Raw genomic sequence first — 17,988 nt, forward strand, 5'->3', positions numbered from 1 at the left:
AATAATAATACTAATAATATATTAAATTATTATTATTATTATTATTCAATATCATAATTTAACTAATATTAATAATAAATTTAATAGTATTAATACAATTATATATTATTATCAACAATACATCAACAACAATAATATTGTCACAGTCTGAAACTCTCAATTCAATATCATAACTGTAAGTAATATTAATAATAAAATAATATTTAATATGATTGATGATGATGATTACTATAACATCACTGTGAAGATCTCAATTCACAATTTACAATCATAATTGTAATAATAATATAAATAAAATTATATCCATCTAACATATAACAACAACAACAATAATAATAATTATTATTATTATTATTAACGACAACAGAATAATATTTCAACATCATTTTAATGATATTATTAATAATGATATTTAACTTATTATTATTATTATTATTAATGATAACATCACCTCTAAATTATCATAAATAACTGAGATACTACTACTACTAATAGTAATATTATTATTATTATTATTAATAATAATAATTATTAAGAACAAAATAGTATTTCGATATCATAATTTTAATTAAGATATTAATAATAACATGATATTTAACATATTATTATTATTAATTATTATTAATAATAATACTAACAAAAACATCACTGTCAAAGTCTCTAAATTATAAATAACTAATACCATTATAATAATAATTCCTGATACTACTACTACTACTACTACTAATGTCTTAAATTGTATTGCACAAATGAATGAATACTACAAAATAAACTTGTTTCCTGTAAAGCGCTTCTACCTGTCCAGTAGTTCCCAGTCTTCTCCTCCCCAGCGGTCCTTAAACTCCTCCGTGTTCATCCCACCAATCTTGTCAAAATCGGACTTGTAGATCCCAAACAGGCCGAAGCCGTTCACCTCCCAGTAACCTGCAGACACAGAGCCGTGGGTTTGATGAAGTCCAGTGTGACAGCGGCTGTGTTTGAGCGTGTGTGAGCTGCGTCGTACCGTCAGGCTCCTGCGGTGAGCTGCCGCAGCCCAGTCTCATGACTATCGGAGCGAAGGCCAGTTTGCCCTCCACACAGTGTTTCCTGGTGTTCTCCAGGATGTTCAGAGGGAAATGAATGTGCAGGTCACACAGAAACACGATGCTGTGACTGTCCTGCAAACACACATCAGCAAAACATCAGCCCACACTGCTACAGTACTGAACTACACGACTGATCAAACACATCCTGCTCGTCAGCTTTGTTACATTATAGTAAAAGCCACATTTATACACTCATTAACACGAGGAGGATTCCTAGAAACGGTTGTCTCTGCAAACAGTGAATCACTGATAATCACACTCGTGTTGAGCTTACAGGTTTAATCGCTGTATGGGGAACTGTGACATAATGTTGCGTCATGCTGGAATTACCGCAAGTGTGCGTTAACAACTAATTTAAAATAACATTTACGTGCTTTTCAGACTCATTTTTGATTTTATGAAAGATGCATCTTTTGCCAATTGATTGAAAAATCCATGTTAAAAAAACAACCAAAAAAATAAAAATAAAAACTGAATCTTGATAATTTGGGAACTAAAGCTTCATTTGTTTATACAGTATTTTCTAAACACTTGATAACATTGATAATGTGTTTATATATAAAAAAATAATAATTTCACACTTTATCCGAAGCATTTTACATCAGTACATAATATGATTTCTGGGAATCGAACCCATGACCTTGGCATTCCTAGATCCACCAGTTGAGCAACAGGAACAATTTGTGTGCCGTTATGCACTTTACCACAGATATGAAACATTACTGAGAATGTCTGAACATCTACAATGTGTTATTTTGGAATTATAATAAATCCGATTTGAAATCAGATCATCTGAAAGCTGTGAGTGTATGATTACCTCTATGGTGTCCACACCGATCTGTAACCCAGCAGAACGTTCAAAGTTTCCTTCTCTCCTCAGATACTCATATCTGTGTACACAAGAGTCCAGAAAAATAGAAATACAACAGTAATATGCCTCTGTTTTATATGCTAAATACACAAATATCCATCTGAGTATATAATTAGCTCTATTAACTATAAATAGTCTATTAACATATATTACATATTTAAAAAATATATTCAATTAATATATTATATATATATATTTTACTAATCAACATATAACAATCTTATAATAAATATATAAACAAACACACACACACACGTTAGGTTTCTGTGAATTGTGGGGACTTTCCATAGACTTCTATTACTTTTATACTGACCAAACGATATTTTCTGTCCCCTAACCCTAAACCTACCCCTTACAGAAAACCTGTTTGCATTGTTACACTTTCAGATAAACATCATTTACTATTTTTAATCATTTAATCACCACATCACGCACACACACACACACACACACACACACACACACACATATATAACTTTAACAGAATATGTAATATACTAAATATATGTATATTAATTTTACATATTTAAATATATGTGTATGTTTATGTAAAGGGAAAGTAGATGCATAATGTTTCCATTAGACATTTTTATATTTATAAACATTCACATATAACATTACAGTAATTTATATTTACTCTAATGTAAATTACTCTAAAACGTAATAGATTAATATACATCGGCATATTAGATAACAGAATATCTCATATACAAATGTATATTAATTTAACATTTAAATGTTTATGCTGAATATGTATGTTTATATGTAGGGGAAGTTGGCATAATGTAATTAGTTTTTTTTTTCATATTTATACGTTTTTTCCTGTTTTTAACAAAACAAAAAAAAAACGGTATCTTGGGTCGAGAACTTTTTAAAGCACCTCAACACTAGTTCATTTTAAATACTGCTCCAGTGAGTCATAAAAAAATTATATATATATACACAGTAGTAACAAGTAACGCCAGTTACGTAATCAGATTACTTTTTTAAAGTAACTAGTAAAGTACCGCATTACTTTTTAATTCAGAAGGAAATATGTGAGTTACTTTTTCAAATAAGTAACGCCAGTTACTTTGTTTCCCATGTCTTGACTGGCAGCTCTGGTGTTGCCATGTAGAGAGAAATCGGGAGTAAGTGCAGAGCGTTGTGTGTGAACATGATGCTTACTGTAGTTCTAGACTAAATATGAACATGCATTTACTCATCTCACCTGCACAAAAGCAGATGCAGTATTCTTCAAAATGAATAAAAACAGTCAAATGCAAACTCAGAATACAAAACTGCAATAGTTAAATATCTTAAATAATACAAATATCATTTATGTATTTAATTCCATTTTTATTAACCAATGTCTTTGCTACTGACCTTCGATGATCCAGTTCAACCATACTAAGTAAAAGTGACACATATATGTTTCGTTTTTGTTATTGCTGAATAGTGTTCAACTTTCTTCTGCGTCATATTCTTTTGCAATTTGTTTGAGCTGCGCCCTCTACTGTACAGACATGAATTTACATTTCCTTCAGCCTGAGGTGTATTCATTTCACTTTTGTTGTGAAAGGGCTTTTACATTTGAAATAGAGGAACTTTTTATATGTGACACTGGTTCACAAAACAAGTCATAAGGGTCAATTTTTCCGAAATTGAGACTTGTACATCATCTGAAAGCTGAATAAATAAGCTTTACATTGATGTATGGTTTGTTAGGATCGGACAATATTTGGTCGAGATGCAACTATTTGAAAATTATATACACAGTATATTAAATATACATATATATTAAATTTAGTCTCAATTAAATTGCTATTTAAAATAGTTTTTGAAGAAGTTTAGCACGTCAGAGCGCAAGATATCAACTACCTACATTTGCAAGTTTCTATATAATGAATATAATAACAAAGTGGCGTGTAAACATGTGTTGGCGTACCGCGGAACGGAGCTTTCTCTGAGAGCCTGCTCCACGTCCATGTCTTCACTCTGGAAGTCCACAATGATGATGTTGAAGTTGTTGTCCTTGGTCTCACGGTGCAGGAACTCCATGTCTGAAATGAACTGCTGAACCCAACGCGCCTGATTCTTCACTGTAGGAAACAAATCAACAAATACATTATAATAATACCACATAATATTCATACGTCAGCTACATCAAAACAAAGATTTGCCTTTTTATTTGCATAGCAGAAAACGTACTTGGGCATAACTTGCAAAAAACTTGCAACTTGAACTTGTATTTATATGATATAGTCTTGTTTTTATATTTTAGACAAAGCAAAAATATATGATTCTGCTGTTCTATATATGTAATTTATTTTAAACATTTAATTTATAGTCCCAATGTATTGACAGCTTCATTTCAGTTTATAAACATTATTACATCTGTGGACGTTTTTTTCCCAGTTGGCCTTTTAAGCCAAATGTATTTTGTTTTATAGAATTGTGTTAATGACATGATAAACTTATGTAAATTATTGTTATTGTGATGTATTTATCAGCTGCTTGGACTCTCATTCTGACGGCACCCATGCACTGCAGAGGATCCATTGGTGAGCAAGTGATGTAATGGTACATTTGTCCAAATCTGATAAAGAAACAAACTCATCTACATCTTGGATAGCCTGAGGGTAAGGACATATTCAGCTAAATTTACATTTTTGGGTGAACTATTCCTTTAATAGAGTTCTATTAAACTAACTGAGTGTTATGTAAACTGGTTGCCTGTAGTTTGAGGCTAGTTGTGACAGATTCCACATACACGAATGGAATTTCTGATCAGACAAGGGACATTTTTTCATCACATATCTGCCAATCAAAATTAACCCACCATGCAAAACCTTTCAAATTCACTGCTACACAAAAATAAATTGAAAAAAAAGTGAGAAACAACCATGAAAAACAAACCAGGTCCCCACCTTGATTTGAATTTCAAACTATAGTGGCCCCAAGAGGTATTTAGACACTTAAGTTGCACTTTAAAATGTATGAATGTCAATGCTCTCAAACAAGGTGGCATTTAAACAAAGAGCACAAGCACAGGATTTTTGGCGATACATTTAAGTTACATCAGGGATTCTCAACTCTGACCCACGAGGTCCACTTTCCTGCAGAGTTTAACTCCAAACCTAATTAAACACACCTGAACAAGCTAATAAAATGATTCATGATTACTAGTAATTTCTAGTAAAGTTACAAGCAGATGAGTTTGAACAAGGTTAGAGCCAGGGTTGCCAGGTTTTCACAACAAAACTCACCCAATTGCTACTCAAAACTAGCCCAATCGCGTTTCGAGGGGGGTCCCCCAGTAAAAATCGCATTCCAGAGGGTAAAATACACGTTTTTTGGCAGGGTTTCCCTGGTAAAATTCACATTTTAGGGGCTAAATATCACATTATCTGGGTTGCTTCAACCCGCGGACATGAAAAACAACCCGCAGCCACAGTGTTAAAGTAGCCCAATTCTGCGGGAAAACCGCGGACTTAGCAACACTGGTTAGAGCTAAACTGTGCAGGAAAGTGGACCATCTGGGTACATAGTTTCACAAAAATAGATAGATATTTATTACTTACCTGGTACCACAAAATGCACCATGACATTCTTTTTCCACTGCAGCATCACTGGCTGGCACAGCAGGGGTTTGGCATACACTGTGCCCCACTGCGGGGTGCCGTGGGCCCCACGGGTAGGTGTGCGGGAGGGTGGAGCAGGTGGGCTGGCGACAGGGGAAGAGAGGGATGATGCTGTGACCCCTTCCATATTCTCCAGGCTGTCTTCTACCCGGCTACGGTGCAACAGCATGTAGATGTACTCAGATAAACGGACCACTTTACGACCTCTCTCCATTAGCTCCAGCTCTATTAGGTAGCGGTTACCGCGTGCAGAGTCACGCCGCTTTTCTACATTTATAATGCGGAGGAGAGTGTAAATCCTGAGAAAGAGGGAGGGAAAAAAAAGATTACATGGTGGAGTGAGTGGTTGTGCGATTACTTGAAAATGCACACCAGTGCAATTTTAAATGTATATGAATGGTAAGGTGCCCATTTTCAACAATAATTACAGTAATTCTCTTTATTGCTAAAAAGCTGTGCAGTTGAAGAGAGGAAAAAGAAACTGAAAAAAACTGAAATTTTACACATTAAATTATTTTACATTTTTTCAGAATTATTTTCAGCAGAACAACAACAAAAAAGAAATGTGTATAAATTTAGTTATAATAGTAATATAAATAAAAATACATAAAATGTAAGGTGTCCACTTTCCAGTAATTATAGTAATTATCTGTATCGCTAACTAGACAGACAGGAAAAAGAAACCTCAAAGGAATGTAACAATGAATTTAAAAAAAAGATGCCAAAACACAAACACTGTGTGAAAACCGATATTTACCGATATATTTTGAATTAAATGTGTAAGTCTCTGTATCGCTAAATGGCTGTAGAGTTACACAGCGGAAAAATAATTTTAAATATAAATATTGATATAAATACAAATATATAAAGTGTAAATACAGATTTTACCGATATATCGGAAACTAAAATATTGGTTTCTATATCAGCCTCACCCTCCATTAAGTTCGTTGAGTTTCTCCATGTACTGTGCAAGAACGTCCACCACTTCACTCTCAGACAGCTGCAGGTTTCCAGATACGTTGCACCGAAGATCATTCCAGTCAGAGCGCAATGTCTCAAAGTCCATGCTATTAACGGAAAACGTCCTCTGCCAATTAATGGCCTCCTCCGCCCACCCGGGACGAGGCTCCACATCCTCATAGCTATACTCCGAAAGGCCTCCTTCCTCCTCTGGTTCTGGGTCCGTGTCCGGCCGCTGCTGTTGGGACTCGGTAATCTCAGAGGTGTGCAAGTAGGAAGTGACACGGAGAGGCTCAGTTGGAAGCACGTTCTCAGAGGAGTTAGCGGACGGAGGGGTGGGCACACGAGGTGGTCGAGCGGTTGTGATGGGCCTCAAGGGATACTGGTGTTTTTCCCAGCCTCGTATCCTTCTCTCAAAGCGGCTTGGGATTGCTGCTCTGTTTGGGGGCATGGGATTTTCAGCTGGCTTGCTGAAGTTGGGGCTCGCTGGAAAGACCTTGTTCTCTTGCAGAGGAGACCGTGCAAATAACTGGGATGCACGCAGAGCTCCTTTGCTGAGCTTTGGTTTGGCACTGAGGTTCACCAGCTTTGTGGTTTTGCCATTCTGGTACAGGAAAACACCAGGGAAGAGCTCTCTGGGTTGGCGTGAAACAAGACTTTGCTTCTCCTTAGCAGGGCGAGGTCTTGTGACGTAGATTTTGTTGTCCTCCTTCTTGCGTTCCTTGTTGGTGTGGCTAGTTCCAGGATTGTGGCTGTTGTCATGAGCGTGGTTGTTACCTGGGGAAGGAACGGTGTGGGCAGAACTGCTGAGAATTTGCTTGGCTCGACTGTTGAGGGCCACCAATGAGGATTTTGGCGGGAAAAGCAAAACTGATCTGCTTATTTTCGGTGAATGATCTTCTGACCAACCCTCTCTGAGGTCCCGGCGGTCTCTTTGAACCCAAGTGAGAGAACGACCTCGCACCACACTCTCACTTTTTGGTAACCCTACCTTAGCCTGATGGTCCAGATTGTCTTGGTCCGTCTCTTGAGGTTGAGACCCAACCACCTGCCTTGCTCTCGTGAAAAAGCGCCTTTGCTCTCTACTAAAAGTTGGGTTGTCCGGCTCTACCTCTTTTTTCTCCAGCATTGTGGGAACAGGTTTATCAGAGGGGCTTGAGGTGTGATTTGATTGGCTAGGTTGGACGGTCTTCTTTGCTGACTGGGTGCCAACAACTTGTGCTTCATCCTCTGGATCCGCCCCCTCTTCTTCTTCAAGAAAATCTAAAGCAGAACACCAAAAACAAACACTATGAGTGTAACTCCACCACTTGATGCCAAGCTCACAAAGAGACCTTGAAAAATAATTCTCGGATATTTGCAACTTATAGGCCTATTCATATCAAGACTTTACAGCTGTAGTATGAAACTTCTACAAGTGGCACCTAGTGGAATTGCAATATGTTTGAGTGACCCTGCAATAGGGGTTGTGAAATATACCTTACCTGCAAACTTGTTGCCTTTTGGCAAAACACACCGTTCTGACACTGAAATAGGCCATTTACGTGATTTGTACAAATCTGAGGAATTTATATGGGGCCATGTCCACACGTACACGGGTATTTTTATAAACTGATTTTTTCCTTCTTCCGTTTTAAAAAAAAATCTCCGTCCATATGAAAACGCAAACGCATGCTATGAAGCACTGTCAAGAGCATGCCAAACCAACAGGTGGCGATATAATCTCAACCGTAAAGCCATGTTGGCCAATCAGAAGCCTGAAAAAGTTTCCAGTAGGCGGAGATAACAGCGCAGGCTCCGACATCACAAGCCAAAAACTCGAGTTTCACTGTCTACACGATAACACTGCAACCAGAGTTTTTGAAAATCTTCACCCTGGCAGGAGTTTTAAAAAATGTTCGGTTTCAGTGACCTGGTGCTGCGTTTGCGTGTGGACGAACGGCCAAACTGCATAGAAAAAGCTGTGGTTTTAAAAAGAACCGCGTTCGTGTGGACAGGGCCTGTGTATATGAATACATATCGGACAGGAACTGACAGTCTTCGGAAAAGTTTTTATGGCATTTTCTTTTCATCTTAACTCTGGGTTACGTTTAATGAAATCGTGTTTATAAGTGCAATGCTGCTTTGTGTACAAGGTAAATATCGTAGCTATTGTATTTCTGCTTTCCATAAGCATCACCTACTGGAGAGTGAATTTGTATTTTTATTCAGCCGGTATATCTTCCGTTCCTGTTCAGACTTGTTGTTTTTTATCAAAACTTGCACTATTTGAACTGTAAAGTTGTTTAAATCATAGTTTTTACAGTTATTTTATAGGATGTTACCAGGATTTTATAGTTTAGAATGTTGATACCTAAACAACGTGTAGTTTGTCTTATGAAAACACCTTTCGTCAGTAATTTTCATGTTGTTGTCGATGTAACCAGGCCTTAACCCTTTGAAAATAAACACAAATCCAGCAATTCATTTCTTTTCTGGCTCAAACCCAAGGCCATTATCTCCTGATGAATATATCTGCCATGTTCTAATAAAGAAGCTTGTGACGGAACGATGCACTAATAAAGTGTTATTCCTCTTCTGGATCACTGATCACACACATGAAAACTCACCATCAGGATTAGGGAAGAAGAATGGCCTGTCATCTTCCTCCTCATCCATCTTCATGTATTTATAGAAGCCAAACCTGTTAGAGACAGAGATGGAGAGAAAAAGATCAAGTCCATGAAAGACAGAAATACAGAGTTTTAGAGAACTGTATTTATTCATCTCTGTTTCAGTGATCATAACGATTCAGAGTACCATTTAATTTCAAGAAATCTTCTATGAGTTGAAGAAAAAAAAAATACTTTCTTGATAAATGTCCCTGGTCTTACTGTACACATTATATTTCATAATATATTTCAATATATTTATTGCCATTATAATCTATATACAAGCTTACTTCTCCAAATAGATGGGTGACTCTCTATAGAAGCACTTGTTTTCTCTTTCCATGTGGGTGAGACGGGTGAAGTCATTGGGATAGACAAAAGAAAGATAGACCTGCAGGCAAAATACCAGACATGACAACCCCAATAATTCACTTGAAATTTCAGAAGCTCACTACTGATCAGCAGAATATGTCTGTCAATACTAGATAAAAGCCTATTGTCTAGCATATACTGTACTGCATGCTGCCTACAAATCTTTTGAAAAATAATGTGAAAGTATGCAACAATAAACATCTGAATAATTCTTGCTTTTTATTTAGGCAAGTGGTATAGAGTTTTCATCTCAGGAAACTGACTTTGTGTATTCAAATTACATATAAGTCGTCAAAAAATTATATTGCTTGCAGGTAATGTCAAGCACATTGCATTGTAGGATATAGAAAAAATGTAGCATTGTGAAGTCTGATTTGTCAAAACAAATGTTCGTTTCTTCATTTGATGCAGAAAATTGAATGTTATTTTCAGCGATAAACAAAATACAAAATCTATAATATAATGATGATAATTGATAATATTTTGTGTAAATGTACCTGTTTATTATTGCTCTCACCTTAATCTTAATTGTTTTTGTGCTTTTGATTGGCTTTTATGGTATGCCTGCAATTACTTTTGTAAGCCAAAAGGGGGCAGTAATCACACAGGAAGTTTTAGTACACTGCAGCAGCAAGTCAATACGTCAACAGGTGCAAGTGCATTGTTACTCAAAAGGTATTTTCTGTTGTACTATTTGGCACAATGTGTGCAGAAATATGTTTGTTAGACTTACAAACTGTAGGCCTTGATAGCGAGCGATAGGGAAGTCTTTGACCACATATGTTGGCGAGTAGAGACAGGCGGGCAACACATTTTCAAGATGAGAGGGGTCAATCATGGGAACTATGGAGAGTATTGTGAGAAAGACAGTTTAATATTACCAGAGGCAGATTATCAAATTCTCCTGCCAAACATTATTTGTCATTACGGAACACAAAATGAGGAAAAACAATTGCAGTGGATCCAATAGCAACAGAGAGACAGAAGAATCAAATAAAAAGGGACCGGAACAGACAGATAGAGGCTTACTGTTGAAGAAGGTGTCGCGGGGGTCCGGTTGCAGCATATCGGCGCCGTGTTGGCTGCGGGTGTGGGTCTCTGCTGGGACAGGCCCGTGGCTGGCCAGTGTCTGAGGAATGTGATCCACATGGTTCATCTTCAAACTGCTCTCATCTTTCACAAAGAAAGAAGGGAGAATTATTAATGGAGATGGGAAGCCATTGTTTGTGAACAGGCATTACACAGTAGGACTTTAAAAGGCAACATGAAGCAGAATTTACAACACAAAGAATTTCTAATGAAACTGAAATAGGGGACCAAGTTATATCTAGAAATCAGAATATCATAAAGAATCAGGGAAGGGCTTTTTGACTTGGGCCAGTAAACAATTTCCTAAAACACCCTGGCAACTGTTTAGCAACACCCAAGAACACCCTATTGAATTCCGAACAATGCTTTAGCAACCACCTAAAACACCATAGAGACCCCTCATAACTAGTGTTGTCAAAAGTACTGACTTCGGTATACCAGTCGGTTTTAAAAACTTCCATTTCCCGCTACCATTTGAGCGCCGTTGAGTCGATTCTTAAACACTGCTGACTGGCCAATGTGTTCACGGCACGCACTCAACAGATATGACTATTATAATCAGCAGTGTTTAACAATTGGCTCAGCAGCGCTCAAATGTTAGCGGGAAATGAACGTTTTTAAAATTTCACAACACCAATTTTTTTTTTTCAATTTTGACAACACTACTCATAACACCCCAGCAACACCATAAAACACCCAGAACACACTGGTAAATGCCTAGAAACACTTGAATGCTGGAGGAAAACATTAAAAACCATCTAACAACACCCCAAATTCTTAGCTACCCCCAGAAATCCACAGCAAGTGGCTAACAATGCCATAGAAACCTCCCAGAACACCCACCCAACAGCAATTGCATTACAACAACCTAAAAACCACCCATAACACCCTCGCAACTAACCCTATGATTAGCATCCCCCCCTCCCAAAAAACTGCCATGCCATAGTAACTACCCAGAACACATTATGAACCACCCATAACACCCTATTAACCACCTAACGCCATAACAACCACCCAGAAGACCCTGATAAGTGCCTAGCAGCACTCTGATACATAGCAACCCCCAGAAAACTAGAAACTGCATAACAGTGCCATAGGAACCACCAAGAACTCCACATAAACCATCTAACAACATCCTAACTGCTTAGTTACCCCCAGAAAACCACAGCAAGTGCCTAATGATGCCCTAGAAACCACCTAGTGCACATATTAAAAATCGCCCAACAGCAACTTCAACAACCCAGAACACCCTAGAAACTACCCACAATGCCCTAGTAACAACCTAACAATATACAACTGAGGGACTCATATGCAACTATTACAGAAGGTTCAAACGCTCATTGATGCTCCAGAAGGAAAAACCATGCATTAAGAGTGAATTTGAAGATCAGAGTAAATTTAACTTATTTTGTCTTCGGGGAAACATGCAACTATCTTCTGTAGCCTCTGAAAGGCAGTACTAAATGAAAAAATATGATATTTAGGCAAAATAAGAAAAATGTACACATCTCCATTCTGTTCAAAAGTTTTCATTTCAACCACGGCTCTTAATGCATGGTTTTTCCTTCTGGAGCATCTGTGAGCGTTTGAACCTTCTATAATAGTTGCATATGAGTCCCTCAGTTGTCTTCAGTGTGAAAAGATGGATCTCAAAATCACACAGTCATTGTTGGAAAGGGTTCAAATACACAAAAATGCTGGAAAACCAAAGACCTGACCTTTGTGGGACCTGAAGGATTTTTCTGAAGAACAGCAGGCAGTTTAACTGTTCAGGACAAACAAGGGACTCATGAACAACTATCAATAAAGGGAAAAAAAAATACAGAGCTGTGGATCTTTCAGGCAACATCACAGTATTAAGAATCAAGGGGATGTAAACTCATTTTTATAAATTCAACTATTATTTTCTGTTGTGGACTGTAATATATATTTTATGTGAAATATCTTATTCAGGTCAGCACTAAATAATTAATAATATGCATTTTGTATGATCCCTCTTATTATGGTAAAATAATTAACATTTTGCAGATTATGAAAGGGGGATGTAAACTTTTGACCTCAACTGTAGTACACATTAACAATCGCCCAACAGCAACTTCAACAACCCAGAACACCCAAGAAACCACCCATAATGCCCTACCAAACACCTAACAACATAATAAATACCCAGAACACCCTGACACGTGCCTATCAACTCCCAGAAAACTCTACCAACCTCCTAAAAATGGCCTAGCAAACACCAATAGTACCATCTAACAACACCCTAGTAACTTCTTAGCTAGCCCCCAAAAAACATAGTAACTGCATTACAACATCATGGAAAGCTCTAGATCTGTGATGCCATAGCAACCACCCATAACTCCCAAGCAACATGCCGACAACACCCTAGCAGTCACTCAAGTTACACTGGCAACTGCCTATCAACACCCATAGCAGCCACCCAGAACACCCGAACAATCATTTAGCAATGTCCAAGCAACCACCCATAACACTCTAGCAACAACTTACCACCACCCTAGCAACTGCCTAACCATGCCCTAGTAAACACCCAGAACTCCCTTGCAACTGCTTATCAACATCCTAGCACCCTTGGAGAACACCCTAACAATCACCTTGGCAACCATTCAGGACTCCTTTGACAGATTTGCCTATGCCTATGTGCAGACTGTCTGTCTGTTTAAGCTCAATGTCAGTGCCTTGCTAATATGTGGGTCACTCCACATCAGATACACCAGAATGTCTGGGTGACAAATGAAGGTGCCACCCTTCAAACGACGAGGACCACCAGAGCCCCTCCACGCAGATGAGACAGGCTTTGATGTGTGCTTGAAACCCAAGAGAGAGCAGAGGTGGCTGTTGTCACACTCTGCACTTTAATGTGTGTGAGACGAACACTGTGAAGTGCTTAAGCTCTGTGTTACGTTCAAAGGGAGTTCACATACTAGCAGCTCAACTCAAACAAGAACCAAAATGAAAGGGAACACACTCAAGTATTTAACATTGCAATACCACTAACGTACTAAACAAGAACTTTCCATTCAGGCCCTGGGCTATTTTAGCACACCACAGCAGAACGAGGTGTTCAAAATATAAATTTCTCACACATGCAAATGTGGCACTGACAATAACCAGTGGTGGCATGCTGTATTTTGCGGGATGATATAATTGTTCTTTTTCATGCATCAAAACGTCTCCTGGGTCTCACCTACAACCCTTTGGTTATCAGCCCCAGTCTACCCCCTAATCATATCAAACCCTGCTGTCATTGCGAATGGGATTCTTCATTATGTTGCATACAATAAGCCTTGTACAATGTACAATACAATCACAATTCTGAAGGGAATTCATTTCATAGTATTTGACACTTGATGCAAGAAAGCCCTTGTCAGAACTAAATTTTTCACACAAGGCATTCAAGCATAACTCTGACTCTTTTAGGAGGACTGATGGCTTTTACCAGTCGTGTTGCCTAGAGACACATTCACCACAACCCTTTGCTTCCAACAGCGGTGTCTCTGAAGAACTAAATGTGTAAAAAGAAAAGGAACTGTTACATTAAAAGTTTATAGGAAGTTTTAACATTGAAGAGAAAATGTTATTGCTCAGATGGTGCCTTTTATAGCTCACAAGCTTTCTTTTAAGCATCCTTCCTTTCTTTTAAAATTCCAAAGCATAAATAAAAAGTGACACTAATGAGACTATTGTGTTTTAAGTTTAGAGTATTGTGGCTAGCATAGCTCAGATAAATGTGCCTTAAATTATTTTTATGATAAATTAGTTCATATTGAACTGGCCATCCATCCGTTTCCATTCCTTTGGCCTGAGATACTGGAATAGGCTCCAGCTTCCCTGCGACCTTACAGTGGAGATCAAAATTAGAGAACAATATTGTTAATCTTCATCACTCAAAATTTGAAGCAATATTTGCTCTAGGTATACCACTGTTCTACTAACATGTTTGACAAAATAGCCAAGTCATTTCAACAAAAACCTTTATTTTGTGGAAAACAGTGATCAAAATTAGAGAACAGTAACCACTGTAGCACAAAAGAAGAATACAACTAAAATCTTGGGGAGTTTTTAATTAGTAGGAACTGTAGAGGCCTTTGCTTTAAATGACTTCAGCACATCTGCGGCCTCAGGACATCACTAGTCTGTCACACAGTCCATTCTCTTCCAGTCTCTTCCATAGTTTGGTAGCTGTAGTGGGGTCTTAGGTATAACTTTGTTGCCAAGGATTTTCCAGAGATTTTCAGATCAGGTTTAGATCAGGACTCTGGGCCAGCCATTTCATTATTTCAGTATTTTCAGCTTCAAGGAACTGCTTTACCTGTTTTGCAGTGTGGCGGGGGCATTGTCTTGCATGAAAATTGCAGGCTGATTGGGAGATGCTTGCAGGGAAGGTACCGCATGTTGCTGAAGGAGGTTCTGATAAATATTTGCATTCCCCCTGCCATGTAGCTGTATAAAAGTCCGAACTCCTGCTGCAGAAAACATCCCCCAAACCATGACACTTCCTCCTCCACTTTTCACTTACTTCTTTATGCACTTGGGGTTCAGTTTTTACTCCATTTTATGCCAAACAAAATGTTGCCCTTCAGACCCAAATAAATTTAACTTGCTCTCATCACTAAAGTGAACTTTGGACCAGTTCTCATCTCTCCACACGACATGCTCCTCAGCAAAGGTGAGTCTAGCCTTTTGATTCTTTGTGCTGATAAGAGGCTTGGTCACTGCAGAGTGGGCTTTCAGTCCAAATTCTCTTAAACATTCTGAGACAGATCCTTAGCAATTCCAGCTGCAGTGCTGAACCGATTCCCCATTGAGTGTCTCAACATTATCCTGTCTTCTCGTGCATTTGTCTTACGTGGACAACCAGCCATTTTGGGGGACTTGAATGAATTAGTGTCACTGTAAACCTGCAATATTTGAGAAATCACAGATTTGGAATGACCAACTTCTATTGCAATGGCTGAAAGGGTCATCCCCTTTGGCCTTCATCTGGACAACCTCCTGTCGCAGAGTTTCAGTCACCTCAGAGCAGCCTGCCATCTAACAATCCCAGTGGAAATTGGAGGAATGCTGCCAGTTAAAAAGGGTTTGTAATATAATTAAGAAAATTAGCACCAGGTGCCAGATTAACACCAATAACTTATATCTGTATCCGTGTTCTCTAATTTTGATCAGAGTTCTTTTTCAAATATCTAATTTAAGTGTTTTATACTGTGCTTCAGAATACAATAAATTTATGAAATATGCTTAAAAACGGCCCTTCTACTCCTGTTGGGATAACTTCAAATAGGACTAAGCAGTATCCTTTAAAATGGAGGAAATTATAGGTTGTTCTCTAATTTTGATCACCACCGTACATAGGACAAATGGTTAGGAGCAGTGGTTCCCAACCACGTTTCTGGAGTTCTACCCAGCACTGCACATTTTGCATGTATCCTTCCTGATTCAACTCATCAGCTCATTAGCAGAAACTCCAAGACCTGAAATGGGTGTGTCAGATAAATAAGACATGCAAAATGTGCAGAGTTGGGGTACTGAAGGAAAGTGGTTGGGAACCACTGGTTTGGAGAATGGATGAATAGTTCATACTGAGCTCTCTGACTTTTGATTGTAGACATTGGCAAATCTGAGCAAAGTTTGAGACATTGGGGAGATGTCTTAGGAAATTCAAGAATAGATGTTTGATTATTCAGGTCTTTTTTCTCAGGAGAACACTTAAAAGCAATATACTTCTACTTTGCTGTCTAGTTAATGTCATTGCTTTCTAGAAGAACCAATTTAAATTTTATGGAGATTTCATTTGTAATTCTTCTTTCCAAATTGAATGTAAACTCTATGAGGCCAGGGTGTGTGTGCTGTGAAATGCTTGAAAACAGATAAGCTCCATTGTGTTACAAGATGGCATTTGTACTGAAGACACTTCCAAAAGGCTATCCGTGAAGGTCAGCATAATCACTATGGCAACAGTATGCAAGCTATGGATGTTAGCACTCCATGCTTGATCTCCCTTTGAGAGCACGCAAGATCCAACAGAGTCTTTATAACCTTGTTCTTTTTCCCCGTGTCCTTTCTCTCTTTATGTCACAACAGCTCTAAGCACATTTTCAATTTTGCTTCACCTCAGGGCACTGGCACCAAAAAGTGTTGAAAGCAAATTACGTCCACTAAACTCATCAATTTTGTAGCGAACTCTGTAGGACGCTATTAAAAGTCTTTGTGCATACAACTTTAGGGCACGGAAAACAACTTTAAAGTGTAATGCGGCTAATACATCTAGTCATTTCAAGCCCGATGGGACACACTGTATCAATCCCTGCACAAAGACCAGCGATTGGAAACAGCCTCCAGCAGAAGGAGTCACTGTCATCAATCTCAATGATCCTGAAAAAGCCACTTTCTTCCTTCTTGACAACTCTCAGAGGCACGGTCTGTTTCATAAACAGTTCACACCGAAACCTCTCAAGCACCTCGGAGAATAACATAAAAAACTAAAGTTCAAACTATCACGTCATCAAGCCATTCAAACCATGATGGCATGGCGGCAGTACGATGGCTAGTCAGTGCTGGTTAGTTTTGAAATTGGTGGAGTTTGTAAGAGAGGGAGGGTTACCTGTGTACAAGGAGATGTAGGCGGAATCGATGACCTCATACTTGAGTCCTGGCAGGAAAGGGCGCCACTGTAATAGAGACAAAGAGAGACATTTAGAGAGAAACTAGTCTCAAGCCTCATACGGCATGGCCACGGTTGGCCAACAGACCATACTTAGACTGCATGAAGAATATTGCACAGAAACCAGCAAGATTCGGCTGAAATCGACAGTTCTAGCAATTTCTAGGAATCAGGGCACATAGGTTTTCATCAGTCCACCAGAAAGAAGTGTTGTGTTTGGGTACCAATTGAACGCAACAAGTGCTTTTGAGAAACAATCAGTTGTAGGATTTGTTGTAGAAGTTGATGAGGTTCATGCTATTAAATCATTTGAAAGACACTCTAGAATTTTGTAGGAGATGCTTGAGACAGTACTTTTTCACCTTTTGCTTAAAGAGATAGTTCACCCAAAAAAGAAAATTCTGTCATTAATTACTCACCGTCATGTCATTCTAAACCTGTAAGACCTTTGTTCATCTTCAGAACACAAATTAAAGGGGTCATATGATGCTGCTAAAAAGAACATTGTTTTGTGTATTTGGTGTAATGAAATGTGTTTATGCGGTTTAAGGTTCAAAAAACACATTATTTTCCACATACTGTACATTATTGTTTCTCCTCTATGCCCCACCTTCCTGAAACGCGTCGATTTTTACAAAGCTCATCAGTCTGAAAA

General features: G+C 38.3%; 1 protein-coding gene across 1 annotated transcript; it reads right to left on the reverse strand.

Moving 5' to 3' along the window:
- Positions 1 to 793: 793 nt before the first annotated feature.
- LOC107707534 (N-acetyl-beta-glucosaminyl-glycoprotein 4-beta-N-acetylgalactosaminyltransferase 1-like) lies at positions 794 to 17,335 on the reverse strand. Its single transcript, XM_016511593.1, has 11 exons — positions 17,274 to 17,335; positions 10,592 to 10,735; positions 10,296 to 10,405; positions 9,481 to 9,581; positions 9,149 to 9,222; positions 6,512 to 7,802; positions 5,520 to 5,878; positions 3,884 to 4,037; positions 1,903 to 1,975; positions 1,004 to 1,157; positions 794 to 924 (listed from the first exon to the last, which is right to left on the reverse strand). Exons 2-11 carry the CDS (start codon positions 10,716 to 10,718, stop codon positions 794 to 796), a joined length of 2,574 nt encoding a protein of 857 aa, XP_016367079.1. The 5' UTR covers positions 10,719 to 10,735; positions 17,274 to 17,335.
- Positions 17,336 to 17,988: the final 653 nt, after the last annotated feature.

This window comes from Sinocyclocheilus rhinocerous, unplaced genomic scaffold, assembly GCF_001515625.1.
Source record: "Sinocyclocheilus rhinocerous isolate Xijiao unplaced genomic scaffold, SAMN03320098_v1.1 scaffold1376, whole genome shotgun sequence".
In the NCBI taxonomy this organism is placed as follows: domain Eukaryota; kingdom Metazoa; phylum Chordata; class Actinopteri; order Cypriniformes; family Cyprinidae; genus Sinocyclocheilus; species Sinocyclocheilus rhinocerous.

Bases quoted from the DNA above. Each gene is read 5' to 3' on its own strand.
- LOC107707534 (XM_016511593.1), bottom strand. From the start codon at position 10,718: ATGAACCATGTGGATCACATTCCTCAGACACTGGCCAGCCACGGGCCT. The intron at 9,223-9,480 runs GTAAGCTTGTAT...TGTCTCTAACAG, and splicing joins TCACCCATCTATTTGGAGAA to GTTTGGCTTCTATAAATACA. The intron at 1,976-3,883 runs GTACGCCAACAC...TTGTGTACACAG, and splicing joins AGAGAAAGCTCCGTTCCGCG to ATATGAGTATCTGAGGAGAG.